The sequence below is a fragment of the Anser brachyrhynchus genome, assembly GCF_964034855.1.
Source record: "Anser brachyrhynchus genome assembly, chromosome: 3".
NCBI lineage: Eukaryota > Metazoa > Chordata > Aves > Anseriformes > Anatidae > Anser > Anser brachyrhynchus.
Window position 1 is genome coordinate 104165976 of NC_137696.1, and position 18362 is coordinate 104184337.

Consider the following 18362-nt stretch of genomic DNA (forward strand, 5'->3'; position numbering starts at 1 on the left):
AGATTAATGTAGTATGCATAAATTTTTGAACTTTGGGATGCAAGTGAACATTATGGGCTGGGGAAAGATTTACACTGGAGGCAAATACTGTCATATAAAAAAAAATAAAAAAAATAAAATACACTTTTTCTCATAAAAAGCACCTGTAAATTGGCCTTGGGAGGAATTTTCACAGAACTTGTTTTCAAGCAAATAAACAGTAACATATCAAAGCTGATTCAAAGGAAGCAGGTGCTCAGAGAAAAGGCAGCCTTGCCAGGCTTGTAGCAGAATGCCAACATGACAGACACAGCCACGGTTTTGGGCCCATCAAGACAACTGGCTGACATCTTATCTGCCTCCCGTGACAAGCCAGCGATGCTCCACGCTAGCACTGCCTAGAAGAGTGCAACATGAATCTCAGACAACACAAAACTCACCAGAGTGACAGAAAATCATTCTAACAGAAGCATTTCTTCTTAAGGGTAACAAATAGCTAATTCACTGTAATGGGCCTCTGAATTTGTAAAAATAACAGGAGAGATTCATATTGAGTATAAATGAGATCCCCGTTTGCCTAGGTGGGGGTAGGCTCATTGACGTCAGACCCTCCCCAGAAAATCTTACTTTCTTCTCTTCCTCTTTCAAAGTGTTTATTAACTAAACTAATGCTGACACCAAGTCTGTGATGGGTGTGTGCAAATGCTAATGTGCCTCATCATGAATTCCATCTGACAATTACCAGAGCATCCTCTTTGTCCCTCTGATATCCATCCGGTTATATAGCCCCACTGGGCAGCTAGATGCACAGTCACTCTGAAAAGGTAGTCCCTTTTTTAACAGAGTTAACCTGATTAATTTCCTAGCACCAATAACAAGGTTTTTAAATGTGTACAAGCGAATCAAAGGTACATTGAACACTGGAAAATGTTGCACAGTTTATAAGAAGTCCTTAGCCTTTTGAATACACTGTTTCTGTGAATGATAATTTCTGTACTTCAGCAGAGGATTAAGTGTCATAATAAATTATTTCTTTTTGCCTGAAGGGAAATAAGTGAGGCTTGCTTAACTAAGAAGGCCATCTAAAGGTATAACTGAGATGAGGCTAACCTTGTCTCCTGTGTCCAAGGATACCTCTGAAAATCTGCCATAACATGCAATAATTTGATAGTCTCAGCTAAAATTAACCTGTGTACTGTAGAAGGAGATAAGAATAATATTAAATTCTTGCTGATACTCACTTTGTATGCTACAGAGACTGGCTCTGATGCTTTGTGAGCCTGCAATAGAAAGATTTTGAAAACCTTAAAGGCCTTAACTACTAAATTAGGATGGAAAAGAAAAAGAATTTGAAATATTTTATTGAAAGATTTGCTGAAGTTCTTATGATAGCAGGTTCATACAAAAAATATTTTCTTGTTTTGATAGATATTTGGAAGATAATTCATCACTTTGCTTCGTGTTCTAAAATCTCTTAATTAAAATACCTTTCAGTAATGCCATGTTTTTGAGTGTTTAACCCTGCCAGACACTTGTCTGAATAAATGACTCATGTAGTGGGAGGTGTCCCTGCCCATGGTAGGGGAGTGGGAATTAAATGATCTTTAAGGTCCCTTCCAACCCAAACCATGATTGTACAACTGGTCATGTTGGTTCCATAAGCACAGTTGTTTTTTTCCACCCAAAATAAGCATATATCAATGTTTAATGTAATTCCTGTTTACCTTAGTTATACAAAGTGACAAAGGATGAATAAGTGGGAGAAGCAGCACTTCCAAATACAGGGAAGAATGGGGATTCATGCACTACCCTTGATGGTCAGAGAGAGAAGTTCAGATCCCCATGGACTGAGAAGAGTTGGAAGGGGAATGACTAAATATTGCTCTCCTGTCTCCCATATGAGTGCTCCAACCTACTAGCTCTGACAGTCTGAAAATTAGCTTCTCATTTCCTCTGCTGTTCAATCTGCCTCAACAATAATATATGTTTGAATCAAGTGAAGTATTTATTTGCCAGACAAAAAATGGAATTTCTATGTCACTCAGATGAGAAAAAAGTGGGGGGAAAAAAAAAGAAAAAAAAAAATCCCTGAGGTTAAATTTACTCTGGAATTGTGTTTTTTTTTCAGCTTGTCTGCTGGAGTAAACAAACAAAAATAAAACAAACAAACCCAGGAGAATTATTTCCATATTTTCATACCTAAGCTCTGGCATTCAGGCATGACCCCAAACAAAATTTACAGACCTAACATTTGCACCAAACACTTTCATCCAGGCTCTCCAGTGCCACTGGGGAATTTGCTGGAAGCTGTTTAGCAAATTACAAAGGTACATCTAAGCAGATAAACACACTTGTACTTAATAGAGAACATGTTCTAAAAACAAAAAACAGTGCTGTAGTCATCTGCTATGTATGAAAGATATGTGAGTAATCTCACTGAAGCCCATTCTACTTGAAGATTTCATGAAGCGTGTATAGTTAAAGCTTTGCCTGGCAGAACATTACTCCACCAATGGAAGAGTTTTGTTCATTTTGTATAGAGGAGAATCAAAGACATAATTATCCTAAGTGACTGAGTTGTATACATGTCTTTTGGTACCAATTTGATCTTGCATCTTGACCTGTATTGTAAAGAGTGAAATTAATATTGTAAGTGCCACCCAGTGACTGTGATTAACCATAATTTGCATTCTTTATTGAAAGTCGATTGTCTGCACGCTACCAGCTGTGAAATTGTGCAATAAGCAATAATTAAACAATGAAAGAGTAAACAAAACTAGTTAGGTGTGATTTGGAGCAGTGAGTAGCAAAGGTGACTTTTAAAGTTTTATTAGCACAATGCAAGAAAAACAAAATACAACCATGTAACCTATGCTTCAAGGCGTAAACAGTGAACATCTGTAAAACTCTATTAAACTCCACTAAAGATAAATTCACACTATAAAATAACAATTTCATTACTAAATAGGGACTATCCACTAAATTTATGCAATCAGAGACTTCAAAGCCAAGGGGACTGTGTGTGTAGCAAAGCAGGAATCATTTCTGAACATGTGTCTAACTGCAGTTCACTACATTTATTGATGGGACATTTGTTGTCAATGTTCTCAAGAGCGTGCTGGATTGGTTGTTGTTTTTTTGTTGTTTTTTTTTTTGGGGCAGGGGGCAGATTGTTTGGTTTGTTTACTTTTCAGAGGAGTGGGGAGTGGGGGAATGGAAATGGAGTTTTACTGTGGGTTTATGCAATCTATCATTGCACATGGAAACTTCTGGCAGGAAATTGACTTTTTGTTACTTGCAAGTCCCACCCTATTACATGGATTTATAATAAGATCATTGCACATTGCACAGCTCTGTAGCACAACTACTTCCCTAAAGCAAAACTCCTAAAAGCTCAGTTTGCCGTTGGAGAGTACCAATTAGTTATGTGGGGGAATACCTCAGCTACAGCTCATGTATGCTATTTTGGTTGTCAAATGTAGTTACGCGTGTTATTTATTGGATTTTGTCTTGCTCTCAGGTTCTAAGAACTAATTTCTGATGGTGGTATTGGTCTAGGTTTTGCAAGCTGGCCAGGTTTAACTTCAGGCATTTTTTCACCATGTCTGTACACACTTACAGTGACATCCACTGTTTCCCCACCATATTTGTTCTTGACATGAATGCTAAATTTGCCTGAGTCTTCTGAGGTCACTCCCTTGATTGTTAAACTGGCATATTTTCCTTGTTCCAGTGAAACCACATAGTGCTCATTAAGTTCAAGGGCCTTGTCATTCTTGAACCAAACCACTTCTGGGTCAGGGTTTCCAAACACAGTACAGGTCAGATTCAGAGTCTGATGGAGGGGAAAAAAAAAAAAGAAAAAAAAGAGAGAGAGAGAGAAAAAGAGAAAAAAAAAAGAAGAGAAATATTTTTAAGGATTTGGCAGATTTGTTTAACAGTATTCTCAGTATTGCTTTCAGGCATTTCTTATTCCTAGTTAATTAAAGTAAAACAGATATCATGTTTCTGAGGACTGAAAAGTAGAGTTCCTAGTTTGTTTGTTGCTTTTTTTTTTTTTTTTTTTTTTTTTTTACTTCCTTTCACTCTTTCTACCATCTTACCAGTGACTGTGAAGCAGTAATAGCCCCAGGGCAACAGATCCTGAAGATGGTAAGTTGGACTGTCAATGCAGTCCTGCCTGCAGGAAACTCCTGGCAACCCATTAGTTTGACATGATGTTCAGGCAATGATAGGTTTAAAAACATCCTTGAAGATTCCTTGTACGCACCAAGGAGAACTGAGCAAATCTTTTCTGACCTAGGCCTCCTGAGGTTATTGCTTGAGATGATAAAAAACATCACTTAAAAAATAGTACATAACATGAATCATTGGTCATTGATTCCAAATGCTGCTGACTCGTAAAATGGAAATATTTTATGAAGACTAAATAATTCATAAAGGTTGTAAAAGTGTTGCATGCATGTACAGTGTATTAATAGAATAGCTGAAAAGACCTAGTAGGCCATCCTGGAAGTTCATGTATTTTCCAAGGACTGAAAAAAGACTGAAGAAGCCCACAAAATTCTGATGGTCGTTCTTCCAAATTTATATGGAGTTACCGCTAAACCTATTTTTATCACTGTATGTATATGTAGGTAAATTTTATGTATTTAGGTAAAATGATGATAGAATAGGTTTAAGAATCATTTGAGAAGGTGCATTGATAACTACCTACTTTGTTCACTTTTGCTTGAATATCATTCTGCCCAGAATTCTAGCCTATATCATTTAAATCAGCATAATTTCCCATATGCGTTAAAAAATAAATGCAAAAAAATGTATCAGAATGCTTCTTTATATTCCCTCCCTTCAACATTACCCTTCAGGTTCCACAGAATTCTAATCTAGAGGGAGGAGAGAAAGCCCATCTGTGCACACATGTGCATGTTTCTGTGCATTATTTTTCTTGAATTCTGAAAAGATACGATACATAACTCGGGGGGGGGGGGGAAGAAAAAAAAAGAAGAGGAAAAAAAAAAACAGGCAGAAATTTTAAGTAATCAAAAGTACCGTACATTCCCAAGTAGAAGCAGTTCTACATACTACATGCCTCCAAAATCAGAGAGGACCATTGAAGGAAGATTTACATGCTCTGGGTGCAACCTGGTGACAACCTAAGTGTGCGAGTACCCTTAAAGGAATGCCTTCATGTAGGATCTACAGTTAACTAATGACTATGGGAACTGGCTTTACTATAAAATATTTAAAGGAGTAATGATGCAAAGATGAAAATAAAATGTTGGGAAATCAACTAAATCTGATGGCAAACAGCAAGTTTAAATCTTACTGTCCTTTCTGTAACTCAGGCAGCATTTCACAACTATTGCCTTCAAAAGTGATCTCATTTAAGAGCAATTAATAATTAATTCATTAATCAAGTCTTAATATGTTAATATTAAAAGCTTGCCAGAGAACAGATATTTTCCAGTCATTTTAAATCATTTGGGCCTGCTCTAATTTACTAAATTATAGATGTGACCTAAAATCATTTATACCCTCTTAAGAAGCACTAGTAAAGCTTTGTCTTGTGTTCATACATTTGCACAGATAGACCATTCCATTGTATGGGGAAAATTCTCTATTCTGTGTGTGTGTGTGTGTGTGTACATGCACGCATGTGTGTAGCTACTTCTCTCTTGTACTTACATGAATCTTGCATGGTAGCTGTTCATATTTAATGTAGAGATGATTTTAAAATTTCACTTCCTTCGGGTCCATTTTGTTTTGCTTGATTTCAGGAATCAGAGGTTTTCCCTTCACACATTCAGTTATTTAATCCTCACATGGTTAGGCCTCCTTTGAACCCTTCTACTTCTGGAAACTTGCTATGTGGCATTTCCCTGATTTGAGGTCATGCTTTTTAGGGCATGATTTTGTATGAGGAAACTGCAGCTAGTATGTACATGCAGTTGGGGTGGGATGACGTTGCCAGGCTCTTTCCTAGCAGATTGTTTTAAGATGTTGGTCATCAAGTGGTTTATACCTAACCTCCTAAGAGATTAGCTCTCTTACTGTGAAGTGCTTTTGTCTACTACAGTAAGAAGGCACCTCATGTGAATACTCAATAGAGACAAAGGAAGGAATAGGCCAAGAAGGAGATCATGTCAGTTTTGTCCAAAGTTGGGTAGCTTTCAGTATCCAGTGCAAGGCTCACTTGATCCTCCAACCACTTTCTCTGGCAATAAGGACAATTTCCACATAGAACAACACAGCTGTAGTCTCTGAAGATGCACATCACACAAGAGACGTAAACACCCTGATCAATATGTTCTCAATAGCCAGCAGATGGTATGAGTCACATTGGCTCACAAGCTAATCTGCTACAGTCAGAATAAAAGTCCATCTAGCTCTTTTAGAAGTCAAAAGAAACTACTTGAGAAAGCATACAAAAATGAGAATGAATACTGCTCCCTTCCTACTTTCCACAATTTGGTGGGTTATAAACTAGTTATAAGCATGAGCTGTATTGAGACAAATGTGTTTAATAGTCCCTGCTAGACTTCTCTTCATGACATTGCCTGTTTTCTTTCTTTGGACCCAAATCTATTTTGACCTAAGGTACTAAGGAACAAATTAACTATGAAACACTTGAAAAACTACTTCCTTTCAATTGTAGTGACCATTAAATTAGGCACACCCTAGTTCTTGTGCTGTGAGAAGTGCTGGATAGTCATTACCTCCTCTGCACCATGCACAATGATGCAGATTTTTGTCCTTTCCCCCCATTCTCTTTCAGAGATTTTTCTGTCTAGGCTGAGGAGACCTAGTTTGTCCCCATAGGGAAGGACAGAACACACAGTAGAAACAGGCTCGTTTCAGGAGAAAGCAGTGTGGAAAGGATGAAATGGATTTTTCTGGACTGAAGACTTGGGTGTCTGAAGCCTAGAATTCACCCCCAAGGATGGAGAGACTAAACCCCAGAGCTTTCTTGTACTTGTAAGTACTGATAGCAGCTCAGACTAATAGTCTTTTCTCATCTTGCTGTCTAGAGAATTTGGGCTCAGGTTGCATGAGATCCCACTCCACCATGACAAAAACCCCAGTGAGGGACACCTCCAGATGTGAAATTTCATCTCCACCAGAAAAGCTGACCTAGGAGGGGACTTTGGGAATATTTACCCATTTTGACTTTGTATCTGGGTGTTTAGTTATTACTGATGTCAAAAAAACACGTGTTCACTGGCCTTCAATCTCATGTAATTATACATTGAAGTGGGGCTATCTGCCAAAATTTATGTAGAGGAAAGAGTTTAATCCATTGGACCAGGTAGGTTCTTTACCCTGCTTTGCTCTTACCACACATAAGGCTCTATGACTGGCCTGCTGGAGAATGGGACCTAGGTTTTCTTTGTTTTACACTGGGTCTCAGAGAGTGGCTGTCTCCTCCTCCTTCAGTTTCTACTACAGGGAAGGAGTGGGCCCTTGAACTGTTCTGATCAGCACACAGAGCTGAAATCCAGCCCAGACTGGAGTATGCAGTTAACTCAGAGTCTCTACATAATCATCACAAAAGCACCAGGAGGCTGACCTTGCCTACCTGAGAACTGAACTAGACTCTGCCTCCCCTGACTATGTAGACAGCTTATGGTACACATTCTCACTTATGACTTGCATGTGCCTCAATTAAATAACCACCATTAGGTGGTTTAAATTCTCCTCCTTTTTCTCTCAGCTTCTGCAAAATCATCTGTATTCCTCCCCTTTCCACCATTAAAGCAAATATCTCACCAGTCAACAAATTGACAAAAACAGTCCTTACCTTCCCGTCCATTATAGTAACAACATCAGGCAAGCCACCAATGACTTTACCACGATCTAGGAGTTAAAGAAAAAATATGTGGATTATGTGACGTTTAGAACTCAAAATTACTTATTTCTTCATGATTTTATAACTTAGTGACATATCAATCACAGCTGTAGTTGGGCTTATCTTAAAAACAAACATCTGTAACGCTTGGTTAATGAAATGTAAAATAATACAATTTTTGCAATATTTTGTGTTATTTCCTATTTATGTATTTTATAATCTTCTCAGACTTTTAGCAGAGGTTGTGCTATGGAGTTCTAAACTGATACACTTGACATCCCTGAAGCTGCTTCCAAGTTTGACAGCTGGAGCTTTGAGCACCAAAGCAAAGAAGATGATTTTAGCAACTTGGTGGTATGTAAGATTAGAGAAAAATCTATTTTGCCACTTTGTTTGTGGGTAGAAACATCTTTTCATTATCAGGGAACTTAATATCAATGTACCAGAATTCATGCAGTCCCTAACAGTAACAAGCTTCCCCACTATCTCTCTCTTAGCATCCATTGTACTCCACAGACATTAGCATGTTATTTTTTGCTCAGTGGGTAGATCCCAATACAATTATTTGGTTTCAGAGCCAACACCTCCTTGTGTGACACCCAGAAGCTCACACCTCACCAAAACTCTGCAGACAAAAACAGACAGAGGAGCATTACAAAATGCGTAAAATGCACATCAAGTGCAAACCCACAAATGGTTACTATTATTGCACTATTCCTCAGTAACAGGAGATTTCTGCAACTTCAGAACTCTGAAAGCTATTCCAACATATAATGATAGATGCCTTAAAGAGAATACTAGACTAGATTGTAGAACATCTTTGATCATCTTTGATAAAATGTAAAATAAACTTACTCTTCTCAGCAAAAGCAGCTGCCCTAAAATTGTTGAGGAAGAGACATACATAATGTTATTAATAGCATTATTAATAAATATTTTTTCTGTAAATTAAGATTGTTGCTATAGCATTAAAATGCAAAAATTGTAGCACTTACTTGAGTCTCTGGAATTCTGCATAGGCATCATCAAAAGCTGTAACAAAGCAGTTGACAGAATTATTGTACGTGAACATCACTTGCATATGGGGCTCAGTATAAGCATTTAAACACATACCCATACTAAAGCTGTTTTAAAAACATTGTTACACAGTACCAAAATGGAAAACCAAACCTCTGGAACCCAACAGTGCTAGTGGTAAAAACAGATAAGAGACTAAAAAGATCATACCAGTTATGCAACTAAATTGCATCTGGTTTTGACCAAAGGTTTTCCATTTTTACTACATTGCTCTGTTTACTCCTGATTAATTCTATCTAATCCATGAAGTGGATTTAATCCAAAAATTATGGTCTTATAAATATACCTTGCCCGGACAGATCAAGTGTTCGTTTGAAGGATTCCTTGTCACCGAAGATTTCAAAGGTGTAGTTCCCTTTATCCTTTTCAGTGGGTTCAGTTATCTGCAGCCAGGCAAAATTCTCTCCACCTCCAATCTTCATCTTTTCACCAGAAGAAATCTTAGATTCCCTTGAATGAATAGAAATGGGTTTGAACATTATTTTCATGGATATTCTCTGTAAGAGACCATCTATAAAAAATTACAAAGGATAACACACTGTTTCTAAATTACAAATAAAATGCAACTAATGAGAGCAATTTCACAGGAGATTCTTTTCTTTCTAGCATGGGTATGAAATAGAACAGGAACAAAAGATCTTTGCCTTCCATTAACTTCAAAAACTAATTAAGAAATCCGTGGAAGACTTGCATATAATTTATTATCCTCACATCAAGTCAAAATATACCTTTGTTTGTTCATTTGTTGTTAAGAACAAGACAAGAAGCAAATGTTCTAATTGCAGATAATTAATAAACATGTCTTAAAAAAAAAAAAAAAAACACAGTAGCATTCAATTGACTTATCATCACTTCCTAAATTAAGAATATAAGAAATGCTCTGTTGATTCAGATTAGTGGTTCTTCTGGTCCATAATCTGTTCTGAATAATGGAAAAATGGAAATAGAAGAAGCTATCTAGGGAGAGCATGCAAACCAAGCTATTTTCAATGGTTTGCAAAGAAGTTTCTTCTTTCCCTCATAAACTAAAGAAATTTTTCTCTACTATCTTCCTCCCAAGCATCTTTAGCTGGATATTTATTTTCATATATATCTATATCTATATCTATATATGCTCATATATATATATGCTTGAGATTAAAGTAAGCATTTGCTTCTCTTTAATGAGTTAATTTATTTGCATAGACAGGGCTGATGTGGCTTCATAGCTTGTTTGACGAGGAAAAGGAATTTTTACTATTTCCCTTTCTGTAAGAGAACTACATTGAGTTCAATGTACCAGGGTAGATACTTGGATGGAAACTGCTATTTATTACAAAATACTACATTCCCCACCATGCCATGAGTGGATAATGCATACTGGCTTTATGACTTATGTTTCCTGCAAAGCAGTATAGTTAATTCAAAGTTAATTCAAAGCAGTATAATTCAAAGTTAGCTGGAAATTTGCATGCTATGTTTTGGGATATGCAGACAATAGTTAAAAAAATAAAAGGAATTATCTAGCCTTTCTTTTCTCCGGGAGTAATTCTTGACAATTCCATTTGAAAAAGCAAGAAGGTTTGGTGAGTCTGGAGGATGCTGGTTGGTTGGTTGGTTTCAGTCTTTGTTTTTGTTTTAGCTTTTAATAACAACTCTAGCTTCTAATCATAGTATTTAATGAAATAATTGAAATGTTATTTGTTCAAAATCTGTGTTTAATGATCTTCAGGATGATCAACATGTAAGGTTTACCATAAAATCTGGAATATTAGTATGTGGGGGGGGGAGGGAGACAGCAAATACAAATATCTGTGCTGATTGTTTCCCTATTTGCCATGGAACATTCTCTAGTTTTACATTGCTAGGAAGTGGATGGTGGAATGGAACATCCCCTTTAAAATTCAAGCAGATACAGTAGAAGGCAAAGGCAAAAAGATATTTTTCTTCACCTTTCCTTCATACAAATATCACATTTACTGAAAGAAGGAGCAGAACCTGCTGAATACAAAGCTTGAATTATGAGTACAGCTGAGTACCCTTGTGGAAGCCTGCTTGAGCTCCCTGAACCTGATGATCACTGACACTTTTCTTACATTCCTAATTAACTAAGACAATGTGCAGCCAAACCAGCCTCTTCCTGTCCTGGTCAGAACACTTCACTGTGTGTCATCTTTGGAGGTCATCAAGGAATGTGAAAGTTGAAAAAACCTGAAGAGTTTTAAAATCGTTCAAAGCCCTACCTGCAGTTTCACAAAATGAAGGCCTAACATAGCAAAGTATTTGAACATACATTTAACTGTAAATACACAGATATATAAAGAGTACCTCCAAAGGCTAACATTAATGTAACAGAAGAGATTGGAAAAGTATCTGGAATTTCCCAGCTCATTTCTAGTCATATTCTCAGCTCTGAGGGCTATTCTCAAAATATTCGGTACTTCTTGCCCCTCCTCCCTGTGTCATTGAATATATTTTCAAAGAAAATGAATAGAATTAAAATATTTGGGGTTATATAAGACTATATATTGAAAATTGTTGTGTTGTTTGTTATTTTTTTGGGGGGGGAGGTGTTGTTTCATTCAGGATTTGCTTTCTTGGTACAGGCTGGTGAGAGTAGATGTTTGGTGTTCACCTACTCCTGGAAGAGAAATTTCATCTATTTATAGAAAAGGGCAACCCTGAGCAGAAAACTATGCTCCAGTATTTTACTATCTTTGAACTAACTAGATATAGTGGAAGACAAACAGTCTGGTGTTGAATAAGAGTTTGAAATACTGCTGATTCTTCTTTTCTGGACATTACAGAACTGTCTATTAATATTTCATTTACCATATGTACTATGTGAAAAGGGAACATAAGATGCTGGAAAAAAATTCACTAAAGTGCTCCACTTCCTAAATGAATGCCACAGCATAGTATATAGTAAATCTTAAAGACTATAATTTTCTCAGATAAATTTGAATGTACACATGAACTTGAAAAAATATTCTCACCTACCTGTGAGACCAGCTGACTTTCATTTCTTCATTGTAGTACTTCAAGAAACACTGAAGCCTTATTCCTTCTTCAGTGCAGAGTATCTTCAGTGGAGAAGCTGTCTTACCTACATAAAATAGAATATATGCAAATCAAACAGGATAATGGAATAAACAGAAAACAGTCAAATGGACAGTTTGCAATACCAGGACAAAAGGAAATTCAAGATCTGATCCACTGTTCTTGAGTACCACAAAAAGACAGTGATTCATGCTTCTCAAAGATCTGCTGATTTACATCAGCTAAAATTTTAGCATGAGTTTATGGTTTTATTGTCATATACAAACATTATGACTGCTTTGTGAAGTAATAAGCTACTTACGTAATTGCCATGAAATAATAGTATCATGATTTTATTTGCATAAAAATTTTATTCCTGTACAACCTATGTTCTTTCACTGGAATGACTCCCAGTTTCTTACTGTCAATAGGATCAGAATCTAGTTCTCTCTGTATCATAAGGCTTGCTTACCAATGGGAAGTATGAAGAAAATGACTGCTATATCATCGTCACAGTATCTAAACCAAATAAGCCAGGTGGAACAATTCTTTGTTCCCTTTTAATAGTGTCAATTAGCAAGGTTGAATGCCTGTTCAGAACCTTAATAACGTGCCCATAAAGATATAAGCATCATGACTCCCATATATTTCCCACTTACAATAAAAATTGTCTGCCTCAGGCTCAGATGACTTTAATATAAAAAAAAAAAAGACATGAAAATCCAAGAGAGACTTTACTTACCACTGACTCTGCTCAATGCCAGAATTATATCATCATACACTGAGGAGAAAAAAAATAAAAATAAAAAGAAAGCATACAATCAAAATTCAATCAGAATATAGCTTTGTTATGTTTAGTTTAATTAAAATGATATGGGAAATCTTCACATCCTTAGGCAAAGAAAACCATTAAAATTGCAACAGGTATGCAGGACAAATTGGAGACTGCGTACATTATATGAATTCTGTGCTGTGTTAATGAATATCTCTGCTGTATGCGGAGTCAGATGTGCTGTCAAATTTTTTCTCTTTGTATCCTTCGTGCCAGAAACAATAGAAGGTCATTAAAACTTGATAGTTCACATACAAAGAAGAGTTAAGAGAAATAAAAATTACTGCATTTTTGGAGAAAACAGTTTTCACCTGCTCCCTGTAGGATGGCATTTGGCAAATGTAAACTTCTCGACAGCAGGAAGAAAACAGGTATCATATCAAGCTTTTGAAAGATGACAGAGCTGTTGGGTTTGTGGAAGGGGAGAACCTCAGACAAAAGGGCAGAAGACTAGGGCACTTTCTGTAGCACAAGTATCCTATTCAGTGTCACTGTGTAGGATGAAAAAGGGAGAGAATATCTGGTAACACATAAAACCTTGTGTAGATGCCTATCATCAGTGCATTTTCAATTAGATCCTCTTATCTTTGTTTGCATTTATTTTCATTTGAATTCCAATGAACGTTGAGCTCAAACTAACTTGCCTCATAGAATATGCAGTTTCAAGAGCCCAGTTCTTACTAAACATCTCTGTTTATCAGGGTCAAATCAACCATTTAGGGGATGCACTGACTGGTTTAATACTGTAGTTCCTGTGATTTTGCTGGTTAACATTTTCAAAGCCTCCTGGTTCCACAAGTTAGACATCATGTTTTCTCAAAACAGGCATTTCACTGTCTACATTTCCAGCACAGGCTAGTTTTTCTGTAACTGAAGTATACATTCCAGAAGTAGGAGGGGACCTCGATCAAAAGATGGAGAACTACAGTATTTTCTGTTCATTCCAGTGATCAGGATAATTGTTACTTGAAAATCCTACTCTGATGAGTTGCAAATTCAGTTGTGTATGATTTTTATTTCCCTACATTTACAACTGGGTCTCTTCTTTCACACTTTCAAAATTACAGCTTTACCATTTTATAATCAAAATTACAGTCACCGAGACACCCACCTCAACATATTTGGTGCTTTGAAGGTCCTGGTACTGTTAGTTTTTTTGTAGACGCTAAAACTTACCAAATCTGACAGAGGGAAAGAGCTCTTTAAAAAAAAAAAAAAAAAAAAAAACATAAAAGGGGAGTGTCTAATTAAAACTTACTTCTTGCCTGTGAAGGTATTTAAGAGTAACATTACAAAGCCCAATGTCACCCATACTAAACTGGTCATCTGCAGACCAGGCCCCTATAACATAAGAAAAGAACTGAAAAAGGACCCCAAATATGCATGCTGACTTGCCATTTGCAAAGATAGATCTTGAACACCTCTTCAGAGAATGTACATTATTTCAGTGCAGTAAATGGAATGTTACCTTTTCCTGATAGTTCAAGAGTAGATACATCATGACCTCTATCATCTGATAGTGTTGCCTTATAAACACCTTCATCTTTGCGAGACAACTACAAGGAAAGCACAGGATGTTTACTGAACAACTTAATGAGAATATATTTGCTTAACCACTGCACGCATTCACAAGTTAAACAATACACATTGTACTGTGTTCTGGATAAATAATCTTACTAAACTATAAGTGGCTTGTGCATGCTTTTTTATGCAGCTATAGTTAGTCCCTAAACCTAAAACATAATCTGATTTCAGTTCAATTGTCTTGAGAAGCTTTTTTTTTTTTCCTGTCTCTCTTTTCTCTTGTTCCATAGAGACAAATAGGATCGATTCTGGTCAATAGAAATTATAAGTAGGTTAGTAAGATATAATAGAGGGTAACTTCAACCCACACAAATTTTAGAAATGCATTTTTTCTTCAACTAAAACTATTACTTTTTGGAGTCACTGTGTAGAGCATGACAATTGATATATATCCTTTAACTGTCCAAGTATCAACTAAGTGGCTTTCATTCAAGTAGCAGCTGTAGTCAAATTATATGTATACTAAGTAAATAATGTATTGATTACCCTTGGAGGGCTTACTTTCTAAAATCTAACACAGTGATACTGCTTTAAAGGCAGTAGTTTCTGTTTGGATGATCTTATTTTATTTTATTTAAAAACACGAAGGGAAATATCTAAATACTTACATTCAGGTTAGAGGTTGTTTAATTTAATCTTAGATTTATACAAGCCCACAAACAACTAAATAATGGAAAAAGAGTCATATATTTAAATGATAAGTAATGACAGCAATTCAATTAAGCTGAAACTACCCTCCCACAGAAAAGTCTACTCAAAAAAATGAAGTGACTGGAAATTCAGTATCCTATTGCAAGTGAAACGAAGGGAGTAAATAATAAGAATATGAAGACAATGATTAAATAAAATAATTAAATGGAATGCACATTATTCTGAAAGCAGAAAGACTCGATCCAGGGGAGGTTTTGGCACTTGAGAAAGAAAGCAACTTTTTAAGGTAAAGCTTCATACACAAGTTAGGTTATTTTTTTTGCATAAATATAAATCTTAGGAAGCCATATACCTCAAACCTATTTATTCTGTTAAATAAAACTGAGACAACTGTCAAATATGAGGTGCTTGAATAAATTGAAAAACTAAGAAGCAATAAGAAAAAAAAAAAAAGAGTTCAACAAAGGATGCTGAAGCAACTTAAGCATAACCTGGCTGAGCTGATAACAAAAATATATAATTTTTTTCTAGCAGTAACAACTCACTAGCTAATTGAAAGGCAGCGAATACACCTTTTCCTAAAAATGGTTCATAGAAATCATGATAGCTCTTTTAGTGCTCTGCCTGGCAAATCTATAACACATCAAGCAGAACTGTCGTTTCTAATCAGTAGGTGATACTGTACCCTGGGAATACGGAGGTGACATTCTCCCTTCTGCAGATCAGGCACCTCATCGACATCAATCCCAGAACCATCCTTATACCACTTGAAAACAGTCTCCTTCTTTGTGTTTGCAACCTGTACAATAAAAAAGGCACATAAGCATGGCTATATCTTGATGAAATACATTGTAGTGTATGTAGTTACACAGGTACTTTCAGCATAAGAAGGCTTTTTTTTTTTTTTTTAATATAATGTACATCAAATAGCTAAGTAGAAAAAACCAATTCCTACTCAGCAAAATCTTAGTCCTACTTAGTCCTACTCTGTCCTACTCTGTGCTGTATTTTCAGCACAGAACTGGTCAGAAGAAGGCAGCTCAGAGCTTAAGAGCACTATCAAATCCTTAAAGGCAATCCTGACAATCTCCTCCCTTAAAGGATTTTGCATCCTTGCTATACGGTTGTAGTTTGTCTAGAGATATCTATGAGAAGTATATTTGAAATTACAGATGCTGAACTCTCCTTTATTGTTTTATGTTTGCCATGGGTCGCCACAGACCTGCAACACATTCTAGGCCCTATCTTGGAGAACATTCAGCCAATTTGCATTCATCCTGGCCATCTAAGCAATGCCTTTCAGGGCCAAACCACAAAAAGCAACTGAAATTACTATTCTGAAAGCATTTTACTTTCCTTCAAAAAGACTTCAAAATTGTGAGCTGCACTACAAATTCTTTTTTTACACTACATTGTATCCTATGGGAAATACGAAAACTTGAGGGATTCTACAAATGAAGTCTCTTTCAATACAAAGGAGCTTAACAAAATGTTGCAGATACAGAGAAGGTTCTTGAAAGACCAAATTTTGCTGTAATAGTAGCAGCTGCTCTAAGCAATGCATAAATAAACTACAGCTATACCTAAAGTACTGCTATAATTTTGAAGTATAAATTGTCTAATAGTGACGCTTAAAATATTGCTGGATGAATGGTCTCAAAGTGTGAATTCAAAGAAGTTAAAAGCCCAGATCTCCTTAGAAACTTTGGTAATATATTTTATTTTTCTTCATTTCAGAAGCAGTATGGTTTATTTGACATCACTATCCCCATATCCTTCCAGAAATCACAGAAATACAGTGGTATTTCTGTGCCTAGCCTGAATCCCCATCAACATGGCTTTGGTAGAAGGACAGGGCTGGCAAGATGTTTTATCCCCAGGCAGTCGCTTAAAAAAAAAAAGAAAAAAAAAAACTCCTTAAAGAACTGAACAAATGGATACTGGGCAGCCCAGAAGTTAATTTAGTTCTGAGTTCTGAAATAGTTTTCAAGTGGCTTGCTAGGAGGAAAATATATGCACCAATTTCTAACCCTTTCACGTTAGAGTGTCTTATTCTGTAGATGAACAGCTCTATGAAAGCTCCCTGTAGAGATGACCAGACAAATAGGAGGAATTTCCCCACCACCACCACCTTTCTCCTGTGCTGATTCCTGGAAGCTCTCTAAATCCTGTTCACATTAATCACATATATTGCTGTTTAATAACTAGCATGGTTGCTATGTATCTCTGACAGAGTATTTGGGATCACAACCTGGCCTAAAGCAATGTCTTGCCTGAAAAAAAAATGAGCAGCATTTTACATTTACCAGTAACTACAAAGTGGCTGTTCCTGTAGTCATATGACATGAGTGGCAATTTTATTTGAACAAAGCCCGAAGGAACAAGCCTTTAATGCTTTTCAACAATTTTTCATCAAAGACTGTTAGCACTCAATCTGACAATAAATAGACTGAGATTCAGACACATGCAGTTTGCAGTGCCGAAGTTATTTCATGTTGACATTTACTATGAAAAGTTACCTTTTTTACTGTTTAACCACACACCAAAAATCTTGCTTTTAACAAATACAGTACAAATAAAGGTCAAGGCTATGCAAGAGTGGGTAGCTTCTGAACATTCTGAAATTTAGAACTACTTGAAGAAAATGATAGTAGATGCTGGCATGTAAAGAAAAATAAACATGCAATAAAAAGGAAACACCATCAAATTGTTATTGAGATGGACAAACATGTCTCCCTCGCATTCAGGGTCTAAAAAGTTCATCAGTACAGTTCATCAGCCTCAGCTATTACGGAATTAATGATTAAGTCAAACAAAAGTCAGTCAAGTCCAATCCCATAGAATGGAAGTGGTACCTGAGTACATATGCTACATTTTATGTTCTGTGACATAGCACAATCTATATTTGTTCATTATTATTGACAGCACAGGAAGGATATGGACCTATTAGAACAAGTCCAGAGGAGGGCCACGAAGATGGTCAAAGGGCTGTAGCACCTCTCCTGTGAGGCCGGACTGAGAGAGTTGGTGTTGTTCAGCCTGGAAAAGAGAAGGCTCTGCAAAGACCTTATAGTGGCCTTCCAGTACCTAAAGGGGGCCTAGAGAAAATCTGGGGAGGGACTCTTTGTAAGGGAGTGTAGCAATAGGACACAGAGTAATGTCTTTACACTAAAAGAGGGTAGATTTAGATTAGATAAAAGGAAAAGAAATTCTTTACCGTGAGGTTGGTGAGGCACTGGAACACATTGTCCAGAGAAGCAGTGGATGCCCCATCCCTGGAGGTGTTCAAGGCCAGGTTGGATGGGGCTTTGAGCAACCTCATCTGGTGGGAGGTGTCCCTGCCCATGGCAGGGGGGTTGGAGGTAGATGACC

At 36.7% G+C, this 18362-nt stretch overlaps 1 protein-coding gene across 6 annotated transcripts in view; it reads right to left on the reverse strand.

Annotated features, from left to right (window-relative positions):
- Positions 1-1324: 1324 nt before the first annotated feature.
- MYOM2 (myomesin 2) overlaps positions 1325-18362 on the reverse strand; it is an 83904-nt gene continuing 66866 nt past the window's right edge. For all 6 annotated transcript variants that reach the window (XM_080587328.1, XM_080587329.1, XM_080587327.1 and 3 more), the window contains 9 exons: positions 15676-15789; positions 14224-14311; positions 12666-12704; positions 11885-11990; positions 9192-9355; positions 8824-8860; positions 8684-8706; positions 7781-7836; positions 1325-3814 (listed from right to left, as the gene is read on the reverse strand). In XM_080587328.1, coding sequence (XP_080443454.1) covers positions 3503-3814; positions 7781-7836; positions 8684-8706; positions 8824-8860; positions 9192-9355; positions 11885-11990; positions 12666-12704; positions 14224-14311; positions 15676-15789 — 939 coding nt within the window. In that variant the 3' untranslated portion in view covers positions 1325-3502. The remainder of the gene's footprint in view (positions 3815-7780; positions 7837-8683; positions 8707-8823; positions 8861-9191; positions 9356-11884; positions 11991-12665; positions 12705-14223; positions 14312-15675; positions 15790-18362) is intronic.